The sequence below is a fragment of the Rhinolophus sinicus genome, chromosome 14 (genome assembly GCF_057876585.1).
Source record: "Rhinolophus sinicus isolate RSI-liver-muscle chromosome 14, RSI-T2T, whole genome shotgun sequence".
Classification (NCBI taxonomy): Eukaryota; Metazoa; Chordata; class Mammalia; order Chiroptera; family Rhinolophidae; genus Rhinolophus; species Rhinolophus sinicus.
Window position 1 is genome coordinate 117,295,793 of NC_142514.1, and position 24,814 is coordinate 117,320,606.

The window sequence follows — 24,814 nt, forward strand, 5'->3', positions numbered from 1 at the left end:
TTTATCTGCAAGGACAGTTTAGATTCTGTAAAGCAGCTACTGAATATATAACTAGAAAGACAACAGATGTTTTTCTAAAGAATGCAAAAGCACCCAAAATTCAGATAACAGAACAGGAAAAAATATCCTTCTTTGTTGATTTGTACAAATGATTTGATTGACTATGTGGTTCACAATTCTGAAAAATTACTGATGATACTTCAAGTTCCACTTATGTGTCCTCTACTTATATATTCCTCGATAACTGCTATGTTGACCCACCCTATATCTTTACTTTAACCAAATAACACAGCATCTGACCCAAATCAGCACGACATATATTAGAAAAGCCACAAGTAGCACATGTGATAAGGAAACCAACATAGCTCTTTTAAGGGCCTCTGTGATAATTTACTCCATTCAATTGCTTTGTGTTGGCACCTACGCCATCTTAAGCAAATATTATAATTTTCTATTGAAGTTGCTTTGGGAAGACAATTTCATACCCCTTCTTTATTCTTATTAAAGAAATTCATAAGCATGCTTAAATTTGGATCATGAGAAAAATATTTAATGGTTCTCAAAAAAACAGTAATGCTGTCATTAATTGGGCTGGGCTCCTTCCCAGCCTCCCCTCACATGTGGACTTGTGGTGCATCTCTCCTGAACTGGGAACAGACTGCCCTCCTCTTTGCTGGCCCTCTGGCCTCCATTCCATCAATAGTTCTGTGATTGCTGACACTGATAATTTCCTCTTTTGAACTTTTGGGGGTATTTATTACAGCATAAAGAGCTACAAACATTTGCCTATAATTAATTGAACATTTGACTACATAAAAATTTTACTTATAAAATATTTTAAACAATTCCTTGCCTATTATTTAATGTTAGTTTGTCATAATTTCCTTAAGGTCAAGGACTGTCAGATGCCCGTCTTGTAGTCTCTTTAGAGCTTGGCAGAGCTCTGTGTACAATATTAACACTTGCTGGTTGCCTAACTAAGTGATTCCATGGACACGACTCCTTTCTCTAAGATGTCACCCATTTTGGCTATTCCTTTAACAAGTGGCCATTACTCTTTCGTCATACTTTTTCTTAGCACCCAAAGAGTGTAGAAGAGAATAACAGGTGAGAATATAGGGAAGGGAATGTTGGGAAAAACAGCAGTTTCTTCAATGTTTCGGTTCTATGGTTATTTCTTTCAAATATCTCCAATAGAATTTCCTCATCCACAGTGCATGGTAGTGAAAAATTCCACAGGTTCGTGTGGCTCATGAGGGACAATATACTATGGGGGCTGTGTGTGTGTGTGTGTCTGTCTAGGGTATAATGCAGAGTATCCACAGGGAGTGCTAGAAGAGGTCTTGTAAGTTTTCATGGGCCCCAAATGATAAGGGCAGAATATGTTTGATGTAGGTATGTGTATGCTTTTTCTGAAATTCTGTTCCTAACATATCTCTTCCAACAATTTTAATAACTCTTTTCTAAAAATCAGAGACAGCTTATAGAAATATTTTTGTTTTTAAAACCATATCAGAAATAAATTAAAATAGCTCAATCATACAGTTTGTTGTACAGCTATATGACACATGGAATGGATATGAGAATTGAGGGGTTGAGTATAAGTAAAGTAACAATCAAGAATTCAATGAGAAGCTATCAAGAGAACAATCAAGAATTCAATTCTGTTGTTTTATTAAAGTACATTTTATAACTAAACTCTGGGACTCTGCTTTCCTTGTTCCTATCCCCTTTGCCTATAAAGATGATCCAATATCTTCATCACTGAAAAAACCAACCAGAGAACATTCACTTCGGATAAAATTAAAGTATAAGTAAAAGATTTATAAAGTTTTTATCCTTATTTGATCTTCAAAAAGAAAATAAAACAAAACCAAACCTAGTGGAAGACCTAAAATAAAACGGAGTTTGGGATTAGTTTGAAAAGTAAAGATTACACCTAGATGAAATTCTCCCACCTCTTTAGAACAAAGGTAATCATTTTTTGACTATTAGTCAAGCAAATTCAAACATCCTGAGGGATCTCATGTTCCCTTGAGATTTAAAAGGAGGCCTAGCGTAACAAAAGGAGATGTGGAAGACACAGTTGCTAATAAGGGATGGAGCGGATAACAGGTCTGAATGAGGAAACAAAAAGAGGCAGGTGAAGAATGAGAGGACTGAGTACCAAAGAAGGTCAGGGACATCTAGAAATTTTCCAGCCTGGAAGAGGAGGGGGCTATGAGAAACACAGTTTGGTTGTTAATAGGACCACAAACAGATGTTAGGTAATCCCACCATAGTTAAGCAAATAATTTCCTCTATTAACCAGAGACTTACAGGTTGTAATCTAGCAGCATTACCTCACTAGATCCTTATAGAGAAGCTTTGTTGTTTCCAGGTACGGATTAAGCACATCTTCATATTGACAAAGGGCTCCACCAAGGCAAAGATGTTTGAAAAGACAAAACAGGAACTCTTCTCTATCTGGTTGACTGAATACTGCATATTTTTCTGAGTCTTCTACTAGCAAAACCTATGTAAGATGACAAAATTCATCTTAATGTAACATAACTTGAAGATCTAATTTTTATGTTTTTGAAAGTTTCAATTTAGATATTTAAAAATAATCTTAGTCCTGTTTTTAGAACCAATCCTGAGCCAACTGGGGAGGGTGATCTGTGAGGCCTGCAGCACTTGTTTCTCCCCTACCCCACCCTATCATTAGGTACTAATGTTCAATGAAAGAAATAAATCGAAATCTAAGTCTTCTACTTTATTTCTTTTTTCTAGTTTGTGTCTTCAGTAATTGTTTGCTGTTGCAATTTCAGTGTTGCATCACCTTAAATCTTACTTGGAAACAACAGCACAAATAAATGGAGAAACTTCTCCATCCCATAAGGTCTACAGACTTTGCTTCTATTAAAGCTAAACACAATGGTGATTTTCTAATAGTGTTTGGATCACTACTTTCCTTACTCCCATTGTTACTCCAGTTTGAACTATTCAGGTAACTGGAGCCTCATAACCACCTCTCCTTTTCCCGCTTTCTAATAATATCACCTTATACATCACCAATCTACAGTGACTCTTGCTCTCTTGAGAACTTGCTACCTCTTTCAGAAAATAGTTTGGCTTTTTCCTAATGGGTTTGCTGCCAGAACACAGGTGTAGTGAAAACCACTGCTAAATCTAACCTAAAATGGGAAAGGAAAACACACACATCAATATCGTTGTCACTGGACACATAGATTCCGGCAAGTCTACCACTACTGGTCATCTGATCTATAAATGTGGTGGGATCGACAAAAGAAGCATCAGAAAATTTGAGAAGGAGGCTGCCGAGATGGGAAAGAGCTCCTTCAAGTCTGCCTGGGTCTTGGATAAACTGAAAGCTGAACGTGAGTGTGGGCTCACTGATATCTCCCTGTGGAAATTTGGGACCAGCAGTGTTACGTGACCATCATGGATGCCCCAGGACACAGAGACTTTATAAAAAACACAATTACCGGCACCTCAGGCTGACCATGGTGTCCTGACTGTTGCTGCTGGTGCTGGTGAATTTGAAGCAGGTCTCTCCAAGAATGGGCAGACCTGTGAGCGTGCCCTCTGGCTTACACACTGGGTGTGAAACAACTAATTGTGGGTGTTAACAAAATGGATTCCACTGAGCCGCCTTACAGCCAGAAGAGATACAAGGAAATCATCAAGGAAGTCAGCACCTACATTAAGAAAATTGGTTATAACCCTGACACAGCAGCATTTGTGTCAATTTCTGGTTGGAATGGTGACAACATGCAGGAGCCACGTGCTAACATGCTTTAGTTAAAGGGACGGAAAGTCACCCATGAAGATGGCAATGCCAGTGGAACAACGCTGCTTAAAGCTCTGGATTACATCCTGCCACCAACTCATCCAATTGACAAGCCCTTGCATCTGCCCTTCCAGGATGTCTACAAAATTGGTGGTGTTGGTCCCATCCTTGTGGGCCGAGTGGAGACTGGTTGGTGTTCTTAAACTCGGCATGGTGGTCACCTGTGCTCCAGTTGATGTTACAAATGAAGTACAGTCTGTTGAAATGCACCATGAAGCTTTGAGTGAAGCTCTTCCTGGGGACAATGTGGGCTTCAATGTCAAGAATGTGTCTGTCAAAGATGTTCGTTGTGGCAGTGTGGCTGGTGACAGCAAAAATGACCCAGCAATGAAAGCAGCTGGCTTCATGGCTCAGGTGATTATCCTGAACCATCCAGGCCAAATCAGTGTTGGATATGCGTCTGTGCTTGATTGTCACACAGCTCACATTGCTTGCAAATTTATTGCGCTGAAGGAGAAGATTGACATTCTGGGAAAAAGCTGGAAGATTGCCCGAAGTTTCTGACAGCTGGTGATGCTCCCATCAATGATAGAGCTCCTGGCAAGCCCATGTGTGTTGAGAGCTTCTTTGACTACCCTCCTCTGGGCGGTGTTGCTGTTTGTGACATGAGACAGATAGTTGCTGTGGGTGTCATCAAAGTGGTGGACAAGAGGGCAGCTGGAGCTGGCAAGGTCACCAAGTCTGCCCAGAAAGCTCAGAAGGCTAAATGAATATTATCCCCAAATCCTGCCACCCAAGTCTTAATCAGTGGTGGAAGAATGGTCTCAGAACTGTTTGTCGCAATTGGCCATTTAAGTTTAACAGTAAAAGACTGGTTAATGATTACAATGCATCATAAAACCTTCAGAAGGAAAGAACAATGTTTTGTGGACCATTTTTTGTGTGTGTGTGGCAGTTTTCAAGTTATTAGTTTTTAATATCAGTACTTTTCAATGGAAACAACTTGACCAACTATCTGGCACAGAATTTTGAGACCCATTAAAACAAAGTTTAATGAGAAAAAGAAAAAAAAAACAGTTTGAGTAGGTCTGAAGTTGGGCGTTTTCTTTTACCATTGGGCATTACAGACTATTGATTAATTTGTTGACTGTGGTGGACGTGAACAAGGTGATGAATGTAAGCTATAATATATGTCTTTCACTGAATTTTTTTATACCCTACCTACTTTTAAAAAAGAATGTGGGATAGCTAACAATAAAATATAGACGAAATAAGATAAAAATAATAAAAGACAAAAACTGTAACCAATAAATAAAGTGGGAAGAGACAACAAATAACACATCAGGAACTCTAAATGGAGAAAAGCTATAAAAATTGTACAAAACAGCACTACCATACAAATAAAAGAGGGAATTATAAATTATACAACAATCACTGTCTAGTAGTAAGAAGTACACTTAATTAGGAAAATTGGCTGAGCTTAACATTTTATTTACCCCAATCTCAAATGAAAATCCATCACAAGGTCATTATATAAGAGGCATTTTTAAAAATAATAAACTCTATGGTGTTGACTATATACAGTTTACTTATGGTGACTTGATGAAAGCCAAAGTTACATATAGTAAGATAGGTAAAGGGAAGTGGTCCATAGTTTACTGCTCTCTGGGTGTGCCACTTGCACGTCCGTCTCCCCTCTCTCCATCCCTCCCCTTCTGTAAGGAATGAGGTGATGTTGAAGCCCAACTTTGTAGCTACCTAAAGATCTGGCTTAACACAACGGTAACTAAAGCCCTTAAGAATGGTTAACACATTGCTTACGAGCACCCTCATATATTGGATTGATTAGGCTGTGCAATTTAAAAATAATAATTTAAACAAATTTTGGAATGAATGTTAAAACAGTAACATTCTATGGTTGGGCTCCCTCTCCATTCACATACAGACTGTTCACCTGCGTAGCCCTCAGAGAGCTGGTATGCAATGATTAATGAATCAAACTTCTGAGCCGCAGTCAGGAAGGAGGTTATTATCAGTACTTATGTTACAGTGCGCCAATAGAATCTGTGTTGCTGCACAAGGGGGGGGGCCCTTTTTAGTTCAGGCTAAATCTGGAAGTTATTTATTTATTTTTCAGCCAGAACACAACCAAGTTAAAACCTTTCCCATTGCCACAGAGTGGTAAAGAACACAAGAGTAAAACATACAGGCAACTACCGTAGACGGAAAACATTGCGTTCCGGCCACTTCCTAAATAGAGGTGCTATTCATGGCATAAACAAGACAGGCAGCGGCAGGAAGTTTTAAACAGTCCTCTGTTGGAAAGCAAATCTTCCTTTCAAAAAGTCCACTGCTGAGGCTCTCTCTGTGGAAGTGCTGGTGAACTCTCCAAAATCAGGGGTAAGGCTACCTGGGCCTTTTGAGACAAAAAAATTAAGTATGCCAGCACAGGTCAGGGACAGAGAGAAGGGCTGAGATTAGTCGCACCCAAAGGGAGGGAATCCCAGACTAGACCAGACACTTTCTGAGTAATTTCCAATCCTTGGTAATGAGTAGAAATTAATATCAGATCCCCACTGTAAAATATTTATATTATCTTGTTAAACATAAATATACTTCACTTAACGAAAGAGTAAACTATACATAGTCTCATTCAGTTGTGTCAGTTTGGTTATTCTCAATTAGTTCATTTTATTTTCTTCTTAAACTAAGAGTTCTCTTAGGTATTGTACTAGTGTAGATCAATAAATAGACTGGCTGGATGCCTCCTGGTCTCCTACAGACATTCTGTGTCCAGAATGGTGCATCAGTAGCTTCTTTAGTTCGTTCCTATCTGGATTTGCAATACATTAAACTTGTACATCTCTCTTTTCTTTTAATGAAGAATGTTAATAATTAGTAGTAGTCATTAATATTTTACTAAGTGCCAGGCATTGTGCTAAGAACTTTAAATGTATTATCTCACATAATTCTTACACTATTCCCATTTTATAGATATAGAAACTGAAGCTGAAGGGTTAAATACCACAGTCATTGAGTGGCAAAGCCTGGATCTAAACCTATTTGATACCAAAACCCTGTACATAATTCAAGTTCAGTACACTTTTCACTAAAACAAAATTAACTTAGTCAAATGGCTTTTTTGATCTCTGCAATGAAATAAGAAGCTTCTTTTACTCGAGGGATGTTTTTAAATACTCATTTGATATGTTAAGAGCCCCGCATTGAAGAAAAATAGCCATCAATTAAATAGTCCAGGGTTTCTCTACAGTTAGCACTCACTACTGACATTTTAGGCCAGATAACTTTGTTGTGAGGGACTGTCCCGTGCATTGTATGATGTTTAGCAGCCTCCCTGGCCTCCACCCATTAGATGTTAGTAACACCGCGTTGAGAACTGAGTACATACATAATTACGTAAGTTGACAGTAAAAGCCTCATCCAAGAAGAAATCTACCAATGTAGTGACTATCATTGATCATTATTCAGTGAGAAGAGGTAATTTATGGGTTTAGACAGGCAAAAGTTTTTTTACATTAGTCACTTCCTGAAATAAAATTCTATTGTGTAATTTAAAAATTCTGTACTTACTTTTCGTAACTCATCAGAAATAAGAAAGGGATCACAAAAAGAATCACAACATTTAACAATATGTCCACTGTCTCGTACAATGTCTTCACTGTATAACCGATTAAAAAATGACATCGAAATCTGTGTGCAAGGAATGTTTATAGCTTCAATTTTTTTCACTTCAGTTCCTGAAAAAAAGACATTTTATAAAGAGACATAAAAATGTATTTATTATCCTCAATTATTTCACTATAACAAAACAAATATCACTATGCAGAGGTTCAAAGTAACAAAATTTGACATGTTTTGATATATTTAAAAGACACATAGTTTAAGGATTTTATTAAATTTATAATTTGCAGCTTTTTCATTTTTATTAATCATTAAAAGTTTGTAACAAAATTTCACCATTTCAGGCTTAGATGAAGGATATGTAAATTAGAAAATGCTTAAAATGAAATCGATTTTTTTTGTGTAGTAGAGAGTTCTTAGATCAGTTTTAATGCATATATCAGAATTGCCTATAAAAGCATAGGAGTTACTTTATATGATTTTGGATTTGTATTATGCTTAATGCTATATAATTCATACTATAAAAATTTTAATTAACATAAGTAATGCATATTTCTAAAGTCTGTGAGGGTATCCTGGAAATGTTCCTCTCCATTTAAAAATCTCCCCCTTGTGATCTCATTTACAGTATTTACTACAGAAAAGGTTTTCCTTTTTAAGGTAAATTTCAAATAAGGCCCCGAATTATCACAAGTTTGGAATTACAGAAATTTGAAATCATGGTGTTTTGTCTATTTTTCTGTTGTAGCTCTAGTTCTTCATCCTTCCAACCCTTCTCCCACCCCACACTTACTTCATTAATGTGTCTTTCAGGAATGGATTTTCCATTACTAGAAGTTCTATTAAGTTACAGAAAGACAAAGTTTAAAGTGAATTTTTTATTATTGCCTCAATGAATCACTCAATTTCTCTCTTTTGCGCACCCACACATACACAGGAATTCACTCAGATATAGAGGGGTGGTGTTCTTTCTTCCAAGTTCCAGGGAGACTGTAGATACAGGTGTCGTCATCCTTGGTGTGTCCTCTCTCAATACATTTGCTAGATCTTTGACCTGAGAAGTAGCTTGAGCTTGAGAAGAGTAATATTGGCTATAATTTGCACTTCTTCCCTCTGCTGTCCACCTAGAGTCCTGCTACGACCTGAGCTGGGCTAGTGTAAAGGCAAGAAGGATGCCTAAAGCCCAGAACTGTGTATGTAATTTCAATGCTGCTAAGAAAAGTTCCTTTGTTTCAGAGGAAAAATCCTCTGGGGGATTGAAGGAAATAGACCACAGAAAATGATGGCGTAGGTCTGAGCAATATTAGAAGACCATAGAACAAGAGCAGTGAAGAGTCAAACAGTCTTCGAAGATGAAGTGGTAGCCATGGAATGAGGGGCTGACACTGGGTAACATACCATTTTTAACAAATCTACCCTAGGTCTGATATGAGGAATGACAAGAGGGTTTGGATGGTGAGAGAAGGTAATTAAATTCAAACTACTTAATCTGAGGCATAGAAGTAACATTTGCTATGGATTAAATTGTGTCCCTCTAAAATTCATATGTGGAAGCCATAACCCCCAACGTAATGGCATTTCGACATGGGGCCTTTGGGAAGTAATTAGGGTTAGATGAGGTCATGGGTGAGGTTAGTACTTCAATATATGAATTTTGAAGGGACACAATTCATTCAGTCCATAGCATTCTGCTCCTGGATCCCCAGAATTCATGTCCTTGTCATATATAAAATACATTTATTCTATCCCAAAAGCACCAAAAGTTTTAACTCATTCCAGCATCAACTCTAAAGTCTAAATTCCATTTAAATCAGATATGGGTATTTAAATACATCTAAATACCATCTAAATCAGATATGGGTGAGACTAGAGGTATGACTCATCCAGGGGCAAAATTCCTCTCCAGCTATGAACCTGTGAAACCAGACAAGGTATGTGCTTTCAAAATACAATGGTAAGACAGGCATAGGATAGACATTTCCATTCCGAAAAGGAGAAACAGGAAAGAAGGAAGAAATGATAGTTCTAAGCAAGTTTCAAACTTATCAAGGCAAATTCCGTAAGATTTTAAGCCTCAAGAATAATTCTCTTTGTCCATGCGCTGCTGGGGCAGTGGTCCCGCCTCCACTATTCTCCCGCGCAAGGCACTATGGTTGTTGAAACTGAGAGGGTGGCCGTGATTATCTTCGAATTGCATTCTCAGTTCTTCGTTTTTGAAAAGTAGAGCATGTTTGAAGCCAAATGGCTCTATGGTATGTCCTGTAGGATCCAAGAAGTCTGACAGCCTTCATTTCATCTAGTTTTTCTGTCCTCTTTAGTTTAAACTGGCAGTGTCACTGCTGGTACAATCCCATCTCTATTCCTAGCTTCTGTTGGAATGCCTGATTAAGTACACAAACTGCACCCATGATCTCTTTATCAAATGGTAGCTCAGCCACACACTTAGTGTTCTCTTCAGAAAAAGCTTTCTCATTTTTTGCAATATGGATAGGCTGAGAATTTTCCAAATCTTCAAGTTCTGGTTCCTTTTTGCTTAACAATTCCTTCTTCATCTCCCTTCATATTTTATTATAAGCATTCAGGATGAGCTAAGCTGCTCTTTCAACACTATGCTTAGAAGTCTCCTCAGTTAAATATCCAATTTTATCACTTGTAAGTTCGACCTTCCACAAAACACTAAAACACAGTTCAGCCAAGTTCTCTGCCATTTTATATCAAGGATTGCCTTTCCTCCAGTTTCCAACAGCACATTCCTCATTTCTGTCTGAAACCTCACCGGAATCAACCTTAACATCCGTATTTCCAGGTGGCACCTCAAAACTTGTCCAGCCTATATCCATTACCATTACAGTTTCAAAGCCACTTCTACATTTTTAGGTATTTGTTACAGGAGCACTCCACTTCCAAAATCTGTATTACTCAGCTTGGGCTGCTATCACAAAGTACCATAGACTGGGTGGTTAAACAACAGACATTAATTTCTCCCAGTTCTGAAGGCTGGGAAGTCCAAGATCAAGGTGCGGCTGATTCAGTTCCTGGTGAAGACTCTTTATTGCAGACAGCTGCCTTCTAGCTATGTCTGCACATTGCAGAGAGCTCTGGTGTCTCCTCCTCTTCTTATAAGGGTACTAATCCCATGACTGTGGGTGTTCAAGATCTCATATACACCTAATTATCTCCCAAAGGCCTCATCTCCAAATACCATCACACTGAAGGTTAAGACATCAATATAAGAATTTTGGAGGGATACAATTCAGTGCATAGCACATGCCATCTGTTATGTAGGAATTTGGTTAAATTACATCTCCAGCATTTATAAGATATATAATGCATCATTATAATCATATTGAAAGTTAAAAATGTATTCTTTTTTCCCCTTGATACTAACATTATAATACACTAAGTGTCTCATTTTTATTTGGTGTCCGAGTTGGTGCTCTTCTGGCAATCCCATCAAGGTGGGAGTGGCAGAGGCAGGATGAGGTCAAGGTCTTGAATTCTGGGCCTGGATTTGAATCTCAACTCTATCCAGCCAGCTGTGTAAAACTGCAAATTACTTAGCTCATGACTCTGACTCCTCATTTGGGAAACAGGGATTATATAATGCCTCTCTCGGAGTTGTTTTGAGAATTAAAAGAGGTAATAATGTGCATAATGCTCCTAGCTGACCACATAGGAAGCACCCATTATATGTTAGTCACAAAAAGGCAAAATGTGCGTAAATGAAGGAGGCTACAGTAGCTGGATGAGAGGACGAAGCAGCACCAACAACTGCCAATCAAGGCAATGAAGCCAGTAGTGAAGGAGGTTCCATCTCACGCTCTACAATTGGTTCACTTGCTATAAGAATGTCTTTTCTCTCATTTTCTTTGCTTATCAAGGGCCCCAGAGGAAAATTAGAGAGAAGATGGTCAATATTTCAGAAGAAGAAAAAAAGCAAGTAGAAGGAGATAAAAACAAGCTAATGGAAGAGTACTGGCAATCCACTAGAAGCGTCTCCTTTTGAAATGAGTGCTACCTCTTCTGCCCTATTTTTCAGAGTACTTCTAATTGATTCTGTCAGGCATATGTGGAATTTTAGGACCTCTCTTTTTGTAATGCCTTTTTCAAAAAAGTCAGTTGTCTTTTGTGAAGTATGTATGAATACAGGGGGAAGGGTAAACACTTTTTTCAATGAACCTTATTTTTTGTATATGAATTGACTGAAGTTACTGTAAAAAGGCCTTATAAACACTGTGATACATGGCTCTGATTATTTCCTTTCAAAGATTTTGAATTGGTAAATATATTTGCTCACTTAGTTTAACTTTGTAAGTAGTCTGAAGATCACACTGTACCAGTTTTTTACTTTATAAATTTTGCAGTAGTCCTTTAGCCAAAAGCAATAAAATATGACCTACTAAAGTCTAACATCATGAGCTGCTTGTAATCTTGTTTTTGACTAATACTAAAAAAAGTTGTTTTTGTGTGAGGCTCCTAGAATTCCATAAAAATGCAATGTCAGAATTCATTAAACAACCCCATACAATTTAAAATCAACTAGCTTTTTCTTGAATATAAATTCACATTACCAATCAGATTTTCCTTCTAAATGGAACGGTTTGTTCTACTGTTAAGAGGCCTCAATCTAAAGTTTAAAATATAGTGTTTATGTACAAATTGATGGTTACCAAATGGGGTGAAAGAGGTGAAGGAATTAAGAAGTACAAATTGCCAGTTATAAAAACATTCATGGGGATGTAAAGTACAGCATAGGGAGTATAATCAATAATAGTTTAATAACTATGTATGGTATCAAGTGGGTATTAGACTTATCAGGGTGATCACTTCATTAAGTTATACAAATATTTAATCACCATGTTATACACCTAAAACTAATATAATATTGTATGTCAACTGTAATGGAAAAAATTAAATTAAAAATAAAATAAAAATTATATATACGTATATATACACACACACACACACATATATATATATATATTTCATGTTTTTGTTTTCAAAATAGCTTTCTAGTAACTCTCTGATCTATTCCTTGACCTAAAAGTTATTAAGTCATTTGAGTGTTATTAAGTGTTTGGGTAATTTTCCTTAAAGATTTCTAGCTGTGTTTCAAAGTACTATAAAAATATTACCTATACAAATTTCTCCTTTTGAGAATTTAAGACTCTCTCCTCCAAGAGTTAACGCACTATTATTACTTGTTAAAAATTAAATTTATTGGGGTGACAGGTATTATTTTTAAAGAACGTTCCATGGTGGCTACTTCCTGTCAGAAATTAATTCTTCTGCCCCAACTGACATTTTGCCCAAGTATCCTCAAATCAGTGGAATTTTACCTGGCCCCTTCCCCTGGGTAGAACTGACCACTCCCTTCCTCTTGCTCCCACTTCTATGGTAGCACCAGTGATACATTAGTGCACTTTTTTTTTTTACATATCAACAAGTTCCTTGAGTTTCTTAATCTTCCCTGCTCTGGCAGAGTCCATGAAAGGTGCACAATAAATACTTTCCAAATAATGAAATAAGAGGAAAATTGCTCTTATGTGCTAAACCACGATAGTAGAAAGATGGAGGGCAGGCCTGGCACAGCTGATCATACTTGACTTTGTTGTTATCGAACAACTGAGTCATTATTCACAATTTGTATTTTAATAAAAATTTCCGAGGCAAAATGTTGTTATAATAAAATAATCATCAGAAAAGATGAAAACAAATTTTATTTACCTAATGTAATCCACTGTCCAGAAGAATCTGAAAGTAACTTCAAATTGGCAATAACATTTGGGTCTTTGAAAAAAGCCTAAAACACAATTTGAGGGGAACAAATTAGATACATTATTTTAAACAGTAATAAGAATTAACTTCTAAAATAACTACAATGAAATCTCATTCAATTCAATTGGGGAAAGACATTTAAATTCGTAAAATGTCTAAGTAATAAATGCTTTAGAAAGAAATGAAGTTTTCCAATTACTACCAGTGAAATTGAATCAGTAATCAACAAGCTCCCAACAAACAAAAGCCCTGGACCAGAAGGTTTTACAGGTGAATTTTAACAACATTCAAAAAAGAATTATTACCTATTCTCCTCAAACTATTCCAAAAATTCCAGAAGGAGAGAAGGCTCCCAAACTCTTTTTACAAGGCCACTATCACCCTGATCCCAAAATCAGACAAAGACATTACAAAAAAAGAAAACTACAGGCCGATATCCCTAATGAACATAGATGCCAAAATCCTCAACAAAATATTAGCAAACAGAATTCAGCAGTACATTAAGATCATACACCACAATCAAGTGGGATTCATTCCTGGTATGCAAGTTTGGTTCAATATCGGCAAATCAATTAATATGATACAGCACATTAACAAAATGAAAAATAAAAACCACATGGTCATTTCAATAGATGCAGTAAAAGCATTTGACAAAATCCAGCAGCCATTTATGATAAAAACTCTTAAGAAAGTGGGAATAGAGGGACCATATCTCAACATAATAAAGGCCATATATGATAAACCCACAGCTAATATCAAACTCAATGGGGAAAAGCTAAAACCATTCCCCTTAAGATCAGGAACAAGGCAAGGTTGCCCACTTTCTCCACTTTTATTCAACATAGTTCTGGAAGTTCTAGTCACAGCAATCAGACAAGAAAAAGCAATAAAAGGCATCCAAATTGGTAAGGAGGAAGTAAAATTGTCATTATATGCAGATGAAATGATACTATATATAGAGAACCCCAAAGACTCCACCAAAAAACTATTAGAACAAAAAACTATTAGATAAATTAATTTAGTAAAGTAGTAGGATACGAAATTAATAGTCAGAAATCAGTTACATTTGTATACACCAATAATAAACTATCAGAAGGAGAAATTAAGAAAATAGTCTCATTTACAATTGCTTCAAAAACTATAAAATACTTAGGAATAAATTTAACCAAAGAAGTAAAAGAACTGTACTCAGAAAATTATGAGACACTGAAGAGAGAAATTAAAGAATATATAAATAAAAGGAAACACACACAATGCTCATGGATAGGAAGAATTAATATCATTAAAATGACCATACTGCCTAAGGCAATACACAGATTCAACACAATTCCTATCAAACTACCAAGGACGTTTTTCATAGAAATAGAACATATAACCCTAACATTTATATGGAACCATAAAAGATGCCAAATAGCCACAGCAATCTTGAGAAATAAGAACAAAATGGGAGGTATCACAATACCTGACATCAAATCATACTACAAGGCTATAGTAATCAAAACAGCATGGTACTGGCATAAAAACAGACACATAGATCAATAGAATAGAATAGTGAGCCCAGAAATAAATCCATGCCTATATGGTAATTTAATCTACAACAACGGAAACAAGAATTTACATTGGGTAAAGACCATCTATTCAATAAATGGTACTAGGAAACCTGGACAGACACATGCAAGAAAATGAAACTGTACCACCTCCCAAAACCATATACAAGAATAAATTCAAAATGGATTACAGACTTAAATGTAAGATCTGAAACCATAAAATTCCAAAAGAAAATATAGGAAGTAAACTTTCAGACATTACCCTTAGTAATATTTTTACTGATATATCCCCTCAGGCAAGGGAAGAAAGAGAAAAAATAAACATATGGGATTACATCAAACTAAAAAGTTTTTTCACAGCAACAGAAACCATCAATAGAACAAAAAGGCATTCTACTGAATGGGAAAAGATATTTGTCAATGACACATCTGATAAGGGGTTAATATTCAAAATTTATTAAAAAAACTCATTCAACTCAAACACTAAAAAAAAAAAACAACCCAATTGAAAAACGGTAGAGGACATGAAGAGACATTTTTCTAAAGAGGACATACAGATGGCAAACAGACATGAAAAAATGTTCAACCTCATAATCATTAGAGAAATGCAAATAAAAACCACAATGAAATACCACCTCACTCTGGTGCGAATAGCTATCATCAATAAATCAACAAACAACAAATTTTGGCGAGTATGTGGAGAAAATGATCCCTCATGCACTGCTGGTGGGATTGCAGACTGGTGCAGCCACTATGGAAATCAGTATGGAAGTATCTCAAAAAACTGGAAATGGAACTAGCTTCTGACCCCGCAATCCCACTCTTAGGTGTCTATCCAGAGAAATCCGAAACACTAATTTGAAAAAATTTATGCACGCCTATATTTACTGCAGTGCTATTCACAATAGCCAAGACATGGAAACAACCAAAATGCCCATCGGTAGATGCCTGGATTAAGAAACTGTGGTACATTTATACAATGGAGTATTACTCGGCCATAAAGATGAATGAAATCTTACCATTTCCAACAATATGGATGGACTTAGAGAACATTATGCTAAGTGAAATAAGTCAGATGGAGAAAGACAAATACCATATGATCTCACTTATATGTGAAATCTAAAGAATACAAATAATGAACAAACTAATCAGAAACAGTATCAGAGACATAGAGAAAAAACTGAGGGTTCCTAGATGGGAAGGGGGTGGGAGGGAGAAGGTGAGGGGATTAGAAAGCACAGTTGATAACCATAAGATTGCCATGGGGATACGAAAGACAGTTTGGGGAATATAATCAATAATGTTGTAAAGATTTTGTAGGGTATCTGATGGACACTTGTTTTATTAGGGATACCACTTCATGGACGGTATAGATGCCTAATCACTGCAGTGTACACCTGAAGCTGAAGCTGAATGATAATGAACATCAACTATAATTTAATATATATATATATATATATATATATATATATATATATATATATATATATAGTCACAGGATGTGGAGTACAGTATAGGGAATAGAGTCAGTGGAACTGTAACAGCTATACATGATGTCAGAGGGGTAGTAGTACATAGATTATAACTTTGTGAGGGGTATAAATATCTAACTATTACATTGTTTTGTACACCTGAAACTAATTTTTTTAAAAAATGAAGTTTTGTTGCCTTCAAGTTATATCAGTAGGAACAACACAGTATGTCAAAGTACAGGCATCTTCGATACTTAACTTAGTAAAGAGCAAAGTACAGGCATCTTTGACACTTAATTTACAGTGAAAAGTAGGAGGTTATATGAGGTTGCGAATTCTGTTTTCCTTCGAGCTTGTTTTCCCAATTAATTGTCTTGGTAATCACTACTCCCAATCCCTCTAACCAGATCTAAATCTAAAAGTAATCGTCAATTTAATTCAAGGAGCACCATAGAAAAGTGATCGATTTGACTTCCTAACAATGATTTTCTATATGGCAAAATAAAATAGTCAAGAGTTTTAGTTCCGAGCACTGGCAGCTACTCTGGCTGAAAATATCAGAAGAGAATCTTATTAAAATTATCTCAGGCAGTCTACATAATTTTCAGGAAATGGAGAGGATTGGGCTAACGTCTGGGCCCTGAGAACAATTTAAAATTATATGTAGAACTGCCCTGATGAGGAAACAGTCATCCTTGCTGCGATCCCATCAAGCCCTAAAGGAAGCTGCCACTACTGCTTCCTCACCGAGGCCACTGCTGTGCCAGGACTGCCTGCCCTCCCTGAAAGCTACACACCTTTCTTTGCCACCACCTTTGACATTGAAATGGAGTCTCTGCACCTCTTTCCTTAAGGGGCTCACTTTGAAATCCCAGTCCTGCACTGATAAGTCTGATTGGCAACCTAGATTCCAGGTGTGTGCTCTGAGTGCAAAAGACGCAAGTGTTTTGAGTACCACTTTGGACTTTCTAAAAATAAAATTAATCGCAGATCACATTATGTTCAAAGGGTGCTGGGCAATCAGAAGAAATAATGATGTCCATGATGAGCAATTAAAGAAAAGAAAAACAACAGATTGGGAGGAAATACTTGCAACAAACATGACCTTTTAAAAAAGGATGGGGGCGACATCCCCAGTGGTTAAGACAAGCCTGATTTAAACATGGGCAAAGTATATAAAAAGTCATGCAAAAAATACAAATAGCCAATAAACTTATGAAAAGATACTCAACTTCAAGAGCAGGGAGAGAAATGAAAATAAAGACCAGAAGGTATCACTTTTACCCATTACACTGGCAAGATTTAAAGACTGGCAACTTTTGGTGAAAGTACCAGAAAATAAGCACTCACACACACTGCTGGTGGAAGTGTGAATCTTTACATTTTGGGAAGTAATTGAATATTATCTTGAATATTAAAAACATGCATATCTTATGATCCAACAAATTCCACTTTTGGGTATGTGTCCTGCTGAAATGAAACCACCAGTAGATACGATTTACATATAAGGAATTTTTTTATAGTATTGTTTGTAGTGTCAAAACCTGGAAACAACTTCAATGTCCATCAATGGAAGAAAGATTGAATAAAATACAGTGCATTTATATTAGATGGTATGCAGTTATTGAAAAGAAAGCACGTATTAGAATAAAATGTAAGCTCCATCGAAGGCGCCTTGTTTTTCTTACTAACTCGTGTATTCCCAGCGCCTAGAGGGGGCCTGGCATATAGCAGTTACTCAATAAATTGTATTGATTTTAAAGGAAAACCATAAGCATTTTGAGTAAAAAAGAGAGTAGTTTAAGAGTAATGTGTATGATAAAACAAAACGAAGCCTCTATATGAACATAAACTATGGAAGAACAGATACCAAACCATTCACAAGTACCTCAGAAGTAGTGGTTGTAGGCTTGTGGGAAGAGGGGGTGGAGAAGGTAAGGGTTAGGATTATTTCAGGACTGTTGATTCTATGAATAGTTCTTTGTTGTTTAGATTGTTGCAACAAGTATTTCTCTTGACATTCCCTTCCAGCTATCACTCTTTTCCTAAATATCTTCTTGAAAGAGGAATCTGTTTTATTTCTCTACCAGTTATTCCTCTGTATCTGGCTCCTGCTCCCACCACTCAACTAAAAGTATACTTGACTTCCTAATTCTAAAATCAAATGGACAGTCCCTGCCCTCATGGAACTTACAGACTAAAAGGGTGGTTATTAACTAACATGCCATGAGTATTATGAAGAACTTCAGTGTGCTATAGAATCCCAGAATAGGCAGACCTAATCGAATAGTGTTGGAGAGAAAGGATAATGCAGAAAGAACATTTAGATTTAGATTTGAAAGCTGAGTAGCAGTGAGCTGGGCAAAGAGTGTACTGGTAAATGTTTAACGACTGATACCCCTCCCTCCCAAAAAAGCCCTGATTGTATAATAGCCATGTGCTGATTTCCACGGTGGAGTTTAAGCTGCCAATAGTTTAGCAACCAGCAAACAAAGATTCCTGAAAATTTAGCAGTCAAGCTGTTCTGATCTGATTCTTGCATGGCACTCGAAAAACTATTTTTTAAGGTGGAGACAATGGCAAGTTTAAGGTCTGTAAGGTAAGAAAGGAGGGGGCATCCCACTCAAGGAAAGTAAAGAGGTTCAGTGTGACCAAAGTGGAAGGGGCAATGGTCAGATGAGGTACAGGAGTTAAACTAGACCTTGTAGGTCAAGTCAAAAATTTTGATCTTAATCTAAGATGGATCTAGATTGATCAGCATTTTGATCTATGGGCAGTAAGAAGACACTGAAGGGATTTAAGCAGAGGAAAGGTGATTAGAGTCATATTTTTAAAATATGGCTGCAGTGTAGAGAATGAATTGAAAAGCTACAGAGACTGGTTAGGAGGGAGGGTACTGCTGTGATCCAGGAAGATCTGATATTCACATCAGTCAAGCCTACAGCAAGTAGGGAGGTAGAGAGGTGGGTGGTTTCAGTTAATATTTAGGAGTAAGGGCAAAAAAGGGAGAAGGATGAATCAAAGATGACTACTGGAATTTTTGCATGAAAAACCAGGAGGAATGTCATTTAATAAGAAAGGGAACAGTGAAAAGGACTGGTGAGTGGGTGAAGGTTAATACATTCCACAAGTATTTGTGAATGTCTACGTTATGCCAAGCAAGACAAAGTCCCGTGACATTTACATCCTAGTGGTGGGGGTAAAGGTAAACACGGTAAAGGTATCATACATGCCCAATTACGAAAAGTAAGTTTCCCCAAAAATTTTTTCTCAGAAAAAAAGGAAGTTGCCTTTTTTTCTCAGAAAAAAAGGAAGTTCATTTTACAAACTCTTTCAAACTAGAGTGTTCATACAACTATTTTAGTTTATGTAATATACGTTTTGAAAAGAAACATAAGCTGGAATTAACCTCAATCAACACTGGTTTTGAATGCTTTTTAAAGGTCTTCTAAATGAGTCATTAAAAGGGAAAATTTAATTCAGATTTGGTAATCATTTCCAGGGGATATCAACTTACAGTTACATTTAGATGTCATTATAAATGGAAGTAGGCTAAGTAGGCTGCAATGAGTTGATCTGGAGCCAATGAAGTTAGGTCTTCATAAAGGCCCCTCAAATAAAGCAATACGATAGTTATGTTCCTGAGATTACAACTGTATGCCTAAAAAATGAATTAAAAAAAACCCCAACAACTCTACCCTAATGTATGCAAATTGTATTTCGGGTTTGTTATAGAATTTCCAGTGAGGCATTCGGAGGAATTCTCTGTATCTTAAATAACTTGAAGCTGATGTGCTTTGGCAAATATTAGATGATTCATAAACTAATTAGTGATAATAAAGATTCTGATGTCAAAATGCATGTGAAGATTTGAATAAACTTGTTTCATAAAATGTGAGTGGAAAAGTATTTCTAAGTTAACAATTTTATATATAATTTTTAATGTATGTCTACTATAATAATAGGCCACACATATGACATATGAGTAGATATTTGACGGTATCATCTGTATGGCAGACTGTATCACCTATGTTGGATAAGTTTCTCATCAATTCTCTCCTTCCTTAAGTAATCCCAATTTTATTTGGGACAGCAACGTGCTCAGCTACACATCTGCACTTTCTAGTCTCCATGGTATGTGGCCATGAGATGTAAGCAGTCTGGTCATGAAATGTAAGCAGAAGTGTTGTGCAGATCTTCAGGAGAGCTCGGCAAATTAAGGACCTTCCTTGCAGTTTATGTTGGAAGATTCCCCATTATCCCTAGTCCTACGGTGAGGATGCCAAAAATACGTACTGAGCCCAGAGGTCTCTCTTGAAACTCAAAGTGAGATCTTATATTCAACTATCTAGGATACTGCCAATTGGATACACTTCAAATTAGCATGCCTAAAACTGAACTCAATTCATTTATATTCATTTGCATTTTTCCTGCATTTAATGGTATCATCTGCCACTCCAATCAACCAAATCAGAAACTTGGTTATCCTACATGTTCCCGTTCTGCCTTACTCTCAGTATCTTATTAGTCATTGAGTACCGCCTTTCTCCTAAATACCTCTGCAGGCCATCCTGCTATTACTGTCTTAATTCAGGACATCACCATATACTGTCAGGAGGACAACAGTTTCCACTTTGGTCTCACTGCTTCCAGACTCAGTCCTAACAATCCACCCTCCACACTTCTGCCAAAGTGTTCAGTATTTTATATTTTACTGTCTTCTTCAAAAGCTTTCAGTGACTCCTCATTAGCTAAATAAAGCTCAAACTCCTTTATGTAGCACAAAAGATTTTTTCTAAAATATCCCCCCACTTTGTCTACCTGACAAACTTCCCTTCTTTCAGGCCCTAGCTCAAGTGACTTGTCCTCTGTAAACCCTCCTCTGACCACCTCAGTCAAAAAAAATCACTTTCTCTTTTGTGCCACCACAGCACCTTATGCATAGGGTATGTATATCATGTCTCTCTGCAATGCAATTTTTGGTCTGTTTTCCTCTCTTTAATTGTGTCTTGTTTGTCTGTACAGACCAAGGAACTAAAGAAATGTTTGCTGGATGAATGTTTCCTACCTTCTTTCCACCCATTTACTACCTCACAAATGGACTTCAGAATATACTTTGTTTTCAAGTTGAAAGGGAAAACCCCAAATCTGGAATTCTAGTGTAAGCAATATCCTTTGTTCAGTTATGAGTTTTTGCAATAGAAATGACATGGAAGTTAAATCAGAAGGCCTGATTCTGCTATTTGCTGGGAATTCTCACACAAATTATTTAACAATCCTGAGTTTGTTTCCCCAGCCATAAAATGGCGGTCAAAACGCCAAATTTACCAGATTGTTGTAAAGATTAGTGACAAATATATAAAAAGTGGTGAAAGCTAAATCTGGCACACAGGAGTCACTATTGCTATAGAAAAATACTTTGTAAAGTAGTACACAAATGTTAATAATAGCACTTATATGAGCCAGGCATTTTGTGATTTTATGTATATTATTTCCGTTAATCTTTGTAACAATCCCATCAGATATTCAGCATGATTTTCATATTCAAAAATACTTATTATGTGTCAAGCACATGATCATTTTTCAGAAAAGCAAAAGGAGGCTGAGGAAGGTTAAGTCACTGCTCAACGTCAAACAGCTTGTAAGTCACAGAGTTGGAATTTGAACATAGCTAACTAGAGGGTAAATAAGGGGAGGATCCAGGACTTTAAGCTCATATACTTTTAAGGGCTTGAAGAATACAAAAACATCTATTTTTGAAAATTTTCAAAAACATATGACCATGTGACCATATTGCTAGAATTTCTGAGTTCTTTGGAAGGGGGTTCTGCAAGTGAGGCGCTTGAGCCAGTGAGGGGCCCTGTAAATTCTTAGCTTTAAAGTAAATCTCCTTCTGGGCCATGCTCTTAGCTACAATGCTTTATCTCCTCCAAATTAGTTACATGAGTAAAAATCTCCTCCAAATTAGTTACATAAGTAAAAATGATTGTATGAGTACATTTCTTTGAATTGCAATATGCAAATAATACTGTCTACCTTACAGGAGAAAAATTAGGGTAAACAAACGTGAATTATTTTGAAAATTAGAAAAAAATTGCTGGTATTAGGGAAATTTCTTGTGCTTTATGGATAAATCTTGAATTTATTGAAGAATTCTGTGTCTACTGAACAACCCAAATGAATTCTACACCCTCCTCCATGAGTTTTTTCGCAATACCAGTGCCTCTTTATTGGGTGATATTTTTCTTTGTGCCTAAGGCATCTTATATATCCTCATTATAGCAATTATTTCATTGTGTTGTAATTGTTTTACATTTCTAGCTTCCAAAACTGTACATGCCTTGTAACCTGAGATCAGATCTTTTTACCTTTTTAACACCTTTTACCAGGGACACAGTTAAGTATTCAACAAATATTTATAAGTGAATTATTTAAAGAATTTTACAGCACTCTAAAATTCAGTGAATTAAATCCTAATCTTTTTTTCTTTTTTAATTGAGAGCCAGTACTGGTATAAATGAAAAATACAAAAATCTAACCATGAATATTTGAGAAATGTCATTAATGCCATCATCAGTAGCATTATAATAGCATTATATTAACATGATAACACTATCTTAGGGAAAGAGAAATAGGCTTTTAAGCATTGAACAGTGTGCCCACCAAAATTCATGTACTTCCTGGAACCTCAGAAACTGACCTTAGTTGGAAACAGGGTCATAGCAGATGTAATTAATTAAGATGATGTTCTACTGGAGTAGGGTGGGCCCTTAATTCAATAGGACTGGTGTTATAAAAAGAAGAGACACATAGACACATGAAGGGAGACGGCTACGTGACTTTGATAGTATAGAGATTGGAGTTCTGCAGCTGCAAGCCAACAAGTACCATGGATTGCTGGCAAACACTAAAAACTAGGAAGAGGTAAGGAAGGATTCTTCCCTACAGATTTCAGAGGGAGCATAACCCTGCTGACACCTTGATTTTGGACTTATAGCTTCCAAAACTGTGAGATAATACATCTCCATTGTTTTAAGTCACTCAGTTTGTGATACTTTGCTATAGCAGCCCTGAGAAATTAATACACCCTCATAGTAAATATTTTGGTTTATTAATTAGGGTATTATGTTCTTTACTGCACTTATTACTCTATATAAGATGACCTGATTGTTTTGTTTATTAGTCTTGCCACAGGCCTGTAAGATCCCGGAAAGCCAGGCTCCTGTCTTGTTCCGTCTTGTATCCCCAGCACCTGACAGAATTCCTCGCACATGGTAGGCCCTCAGGAAGTGTGTGTAAATGACTGAATAAACTATGCCAACTATAGACTAACAGCAATGCCTGAAGGACAAGAATGGCAGAGATAACATCATAGATCATAACAGTATTTTTCTTTTGATTGGGGAGGAAAAAAACCCCAGTATTTAAAATAATGTCACTGAATTTTAAGCAACGCACAGGAACTTGTACTTTCAAATGAATTTTTTTCTTTTTTCAAAGGACTCACTTCCAGCAGCTGAAGACTTATTCCGTTTTTAGAATCTCTCATTTGGAACTGTTGTTAGAGCCCTTTCTCACAAGAGTAGGTTTGATTTCGAGAAACCACCAAAAGTAATTTGAAGCTAAGCCTAGCAAATAAAGCCGGGTAATCATACAAAAAATGAGGTGTTCGTATTAAAAATAGAGACTGATTTTCCAGAGACTGACTTTCCAAAATTGAAAGGATCTCTAATAGGATACTGAAGATGAGCTTATGTACGATATGATGATGGGAAATATAAAAGTTCCTTTTGACGTGTATCATCTGCACGTTTCATTATTCTTAAAACTCCAGGAAAACGACGTCAACAAGTAATGGAGTCAAGAATTTATGTAGAAGCGGGGAAAAAATTGAGAATCAGTAGAGGTCCAACGAACTCTTCAACCATACTAACCATAACGAAATCATCCTTCCGGTGGGCCTGAAAATTCTGGTCAAACCCGAACGCCTGTGCCTGGATTCTGCCCAGCATGGACCTGGAGTAGAGGAGGGAAAGAACAGTGAGCTTTAGGCTGGCACCCGCTGAGGGCGCCCATTCGGCCAGTCCCACCCACGGAACCCGCCCCTGCACAGGTGTTAGTGCAGCCTCGGGGTTTCGCTCAGGATGGGGCCCACCCAACGCGGGTGTATCCACAGCCGCAAAGGCCAAGGGGCTCTTCTCTCCTTGCCCCTCGGCCTCTCACCACTGCCGGAGCCGGCTGGTGGTCTCCGGGGTGCTCAGAGACTGGAACGTTTTCTGAGGCAGATATCTGAAGTAGTAGCCGCCCAAGCCCCCCGAGTCCCCAGCAGCCATCGTGGTACTGCTTGCGCGTAAGGGGGCTTCGTTTCCATAGAGACGCGGGGCCCGACGCTATGGGGGCGGGGCGGGGCGGGGCGGGGCGGGGCCACGCAGAGCGGGGGCTGCCGTAGGAGGAAATCAGCTACGCTTCGGACTGTGCTGGTGCCAGCGCTCCTCCTCCGTCCCATCGCCTACTCCTCTATCCCCGCCTAGCGCTTGTGGAAACTGGGGGTCCGAGACAAAGGAAAATTGCCAATACATAGT

General features: G+C 37.3%; 1 protein-coding gene across 3 annotated transcripts in view; it reads right to left on the reverse strand.

Moving 5' to 3' along the window:
• CFAP300 (cilia and flagella associated protein 300) overlaps positions 1–24,606 on the reverse strand; it is a 30,224-nt gene extending 5,618 nt beyond the window's left edge. Inside the window, exons 1-5 of one of the 3 annotated variants that reach the window (XM_019712677.3) lie at positions 24,456–24,606; positions 24,167–24,248; positions 13,163–13,238; positions 7,385–7,551; positions 2,343–2,515 (exon numbers count right to left, since the gene is read on the reverse strand). In XM_019712677.3, coding sequence (XP_019568236.1) covers positions 2,343–2,515; positions 7,385–7,551; positions 13,163–13,238; positions 24,167–24,248; positions 24,456–24,565 — 608 coding nt within the window. In that variant the 5' untranslated portion in view covers positions 24,566–24,606. The remainder of the gene's footprint in view (positions 1–2,342; positions 2,516–7,384; positions 7,552–13,162; positions 13,239–24,166; positions 24,249–24,455) is intronic. The other 2 variants (XM_088791486.1, XM_088791485.1) reach the window with 2 other exon arrangements.
• Between the last annotated feature and the right edge of the window lie 208 nt (positions 24,607–24,814).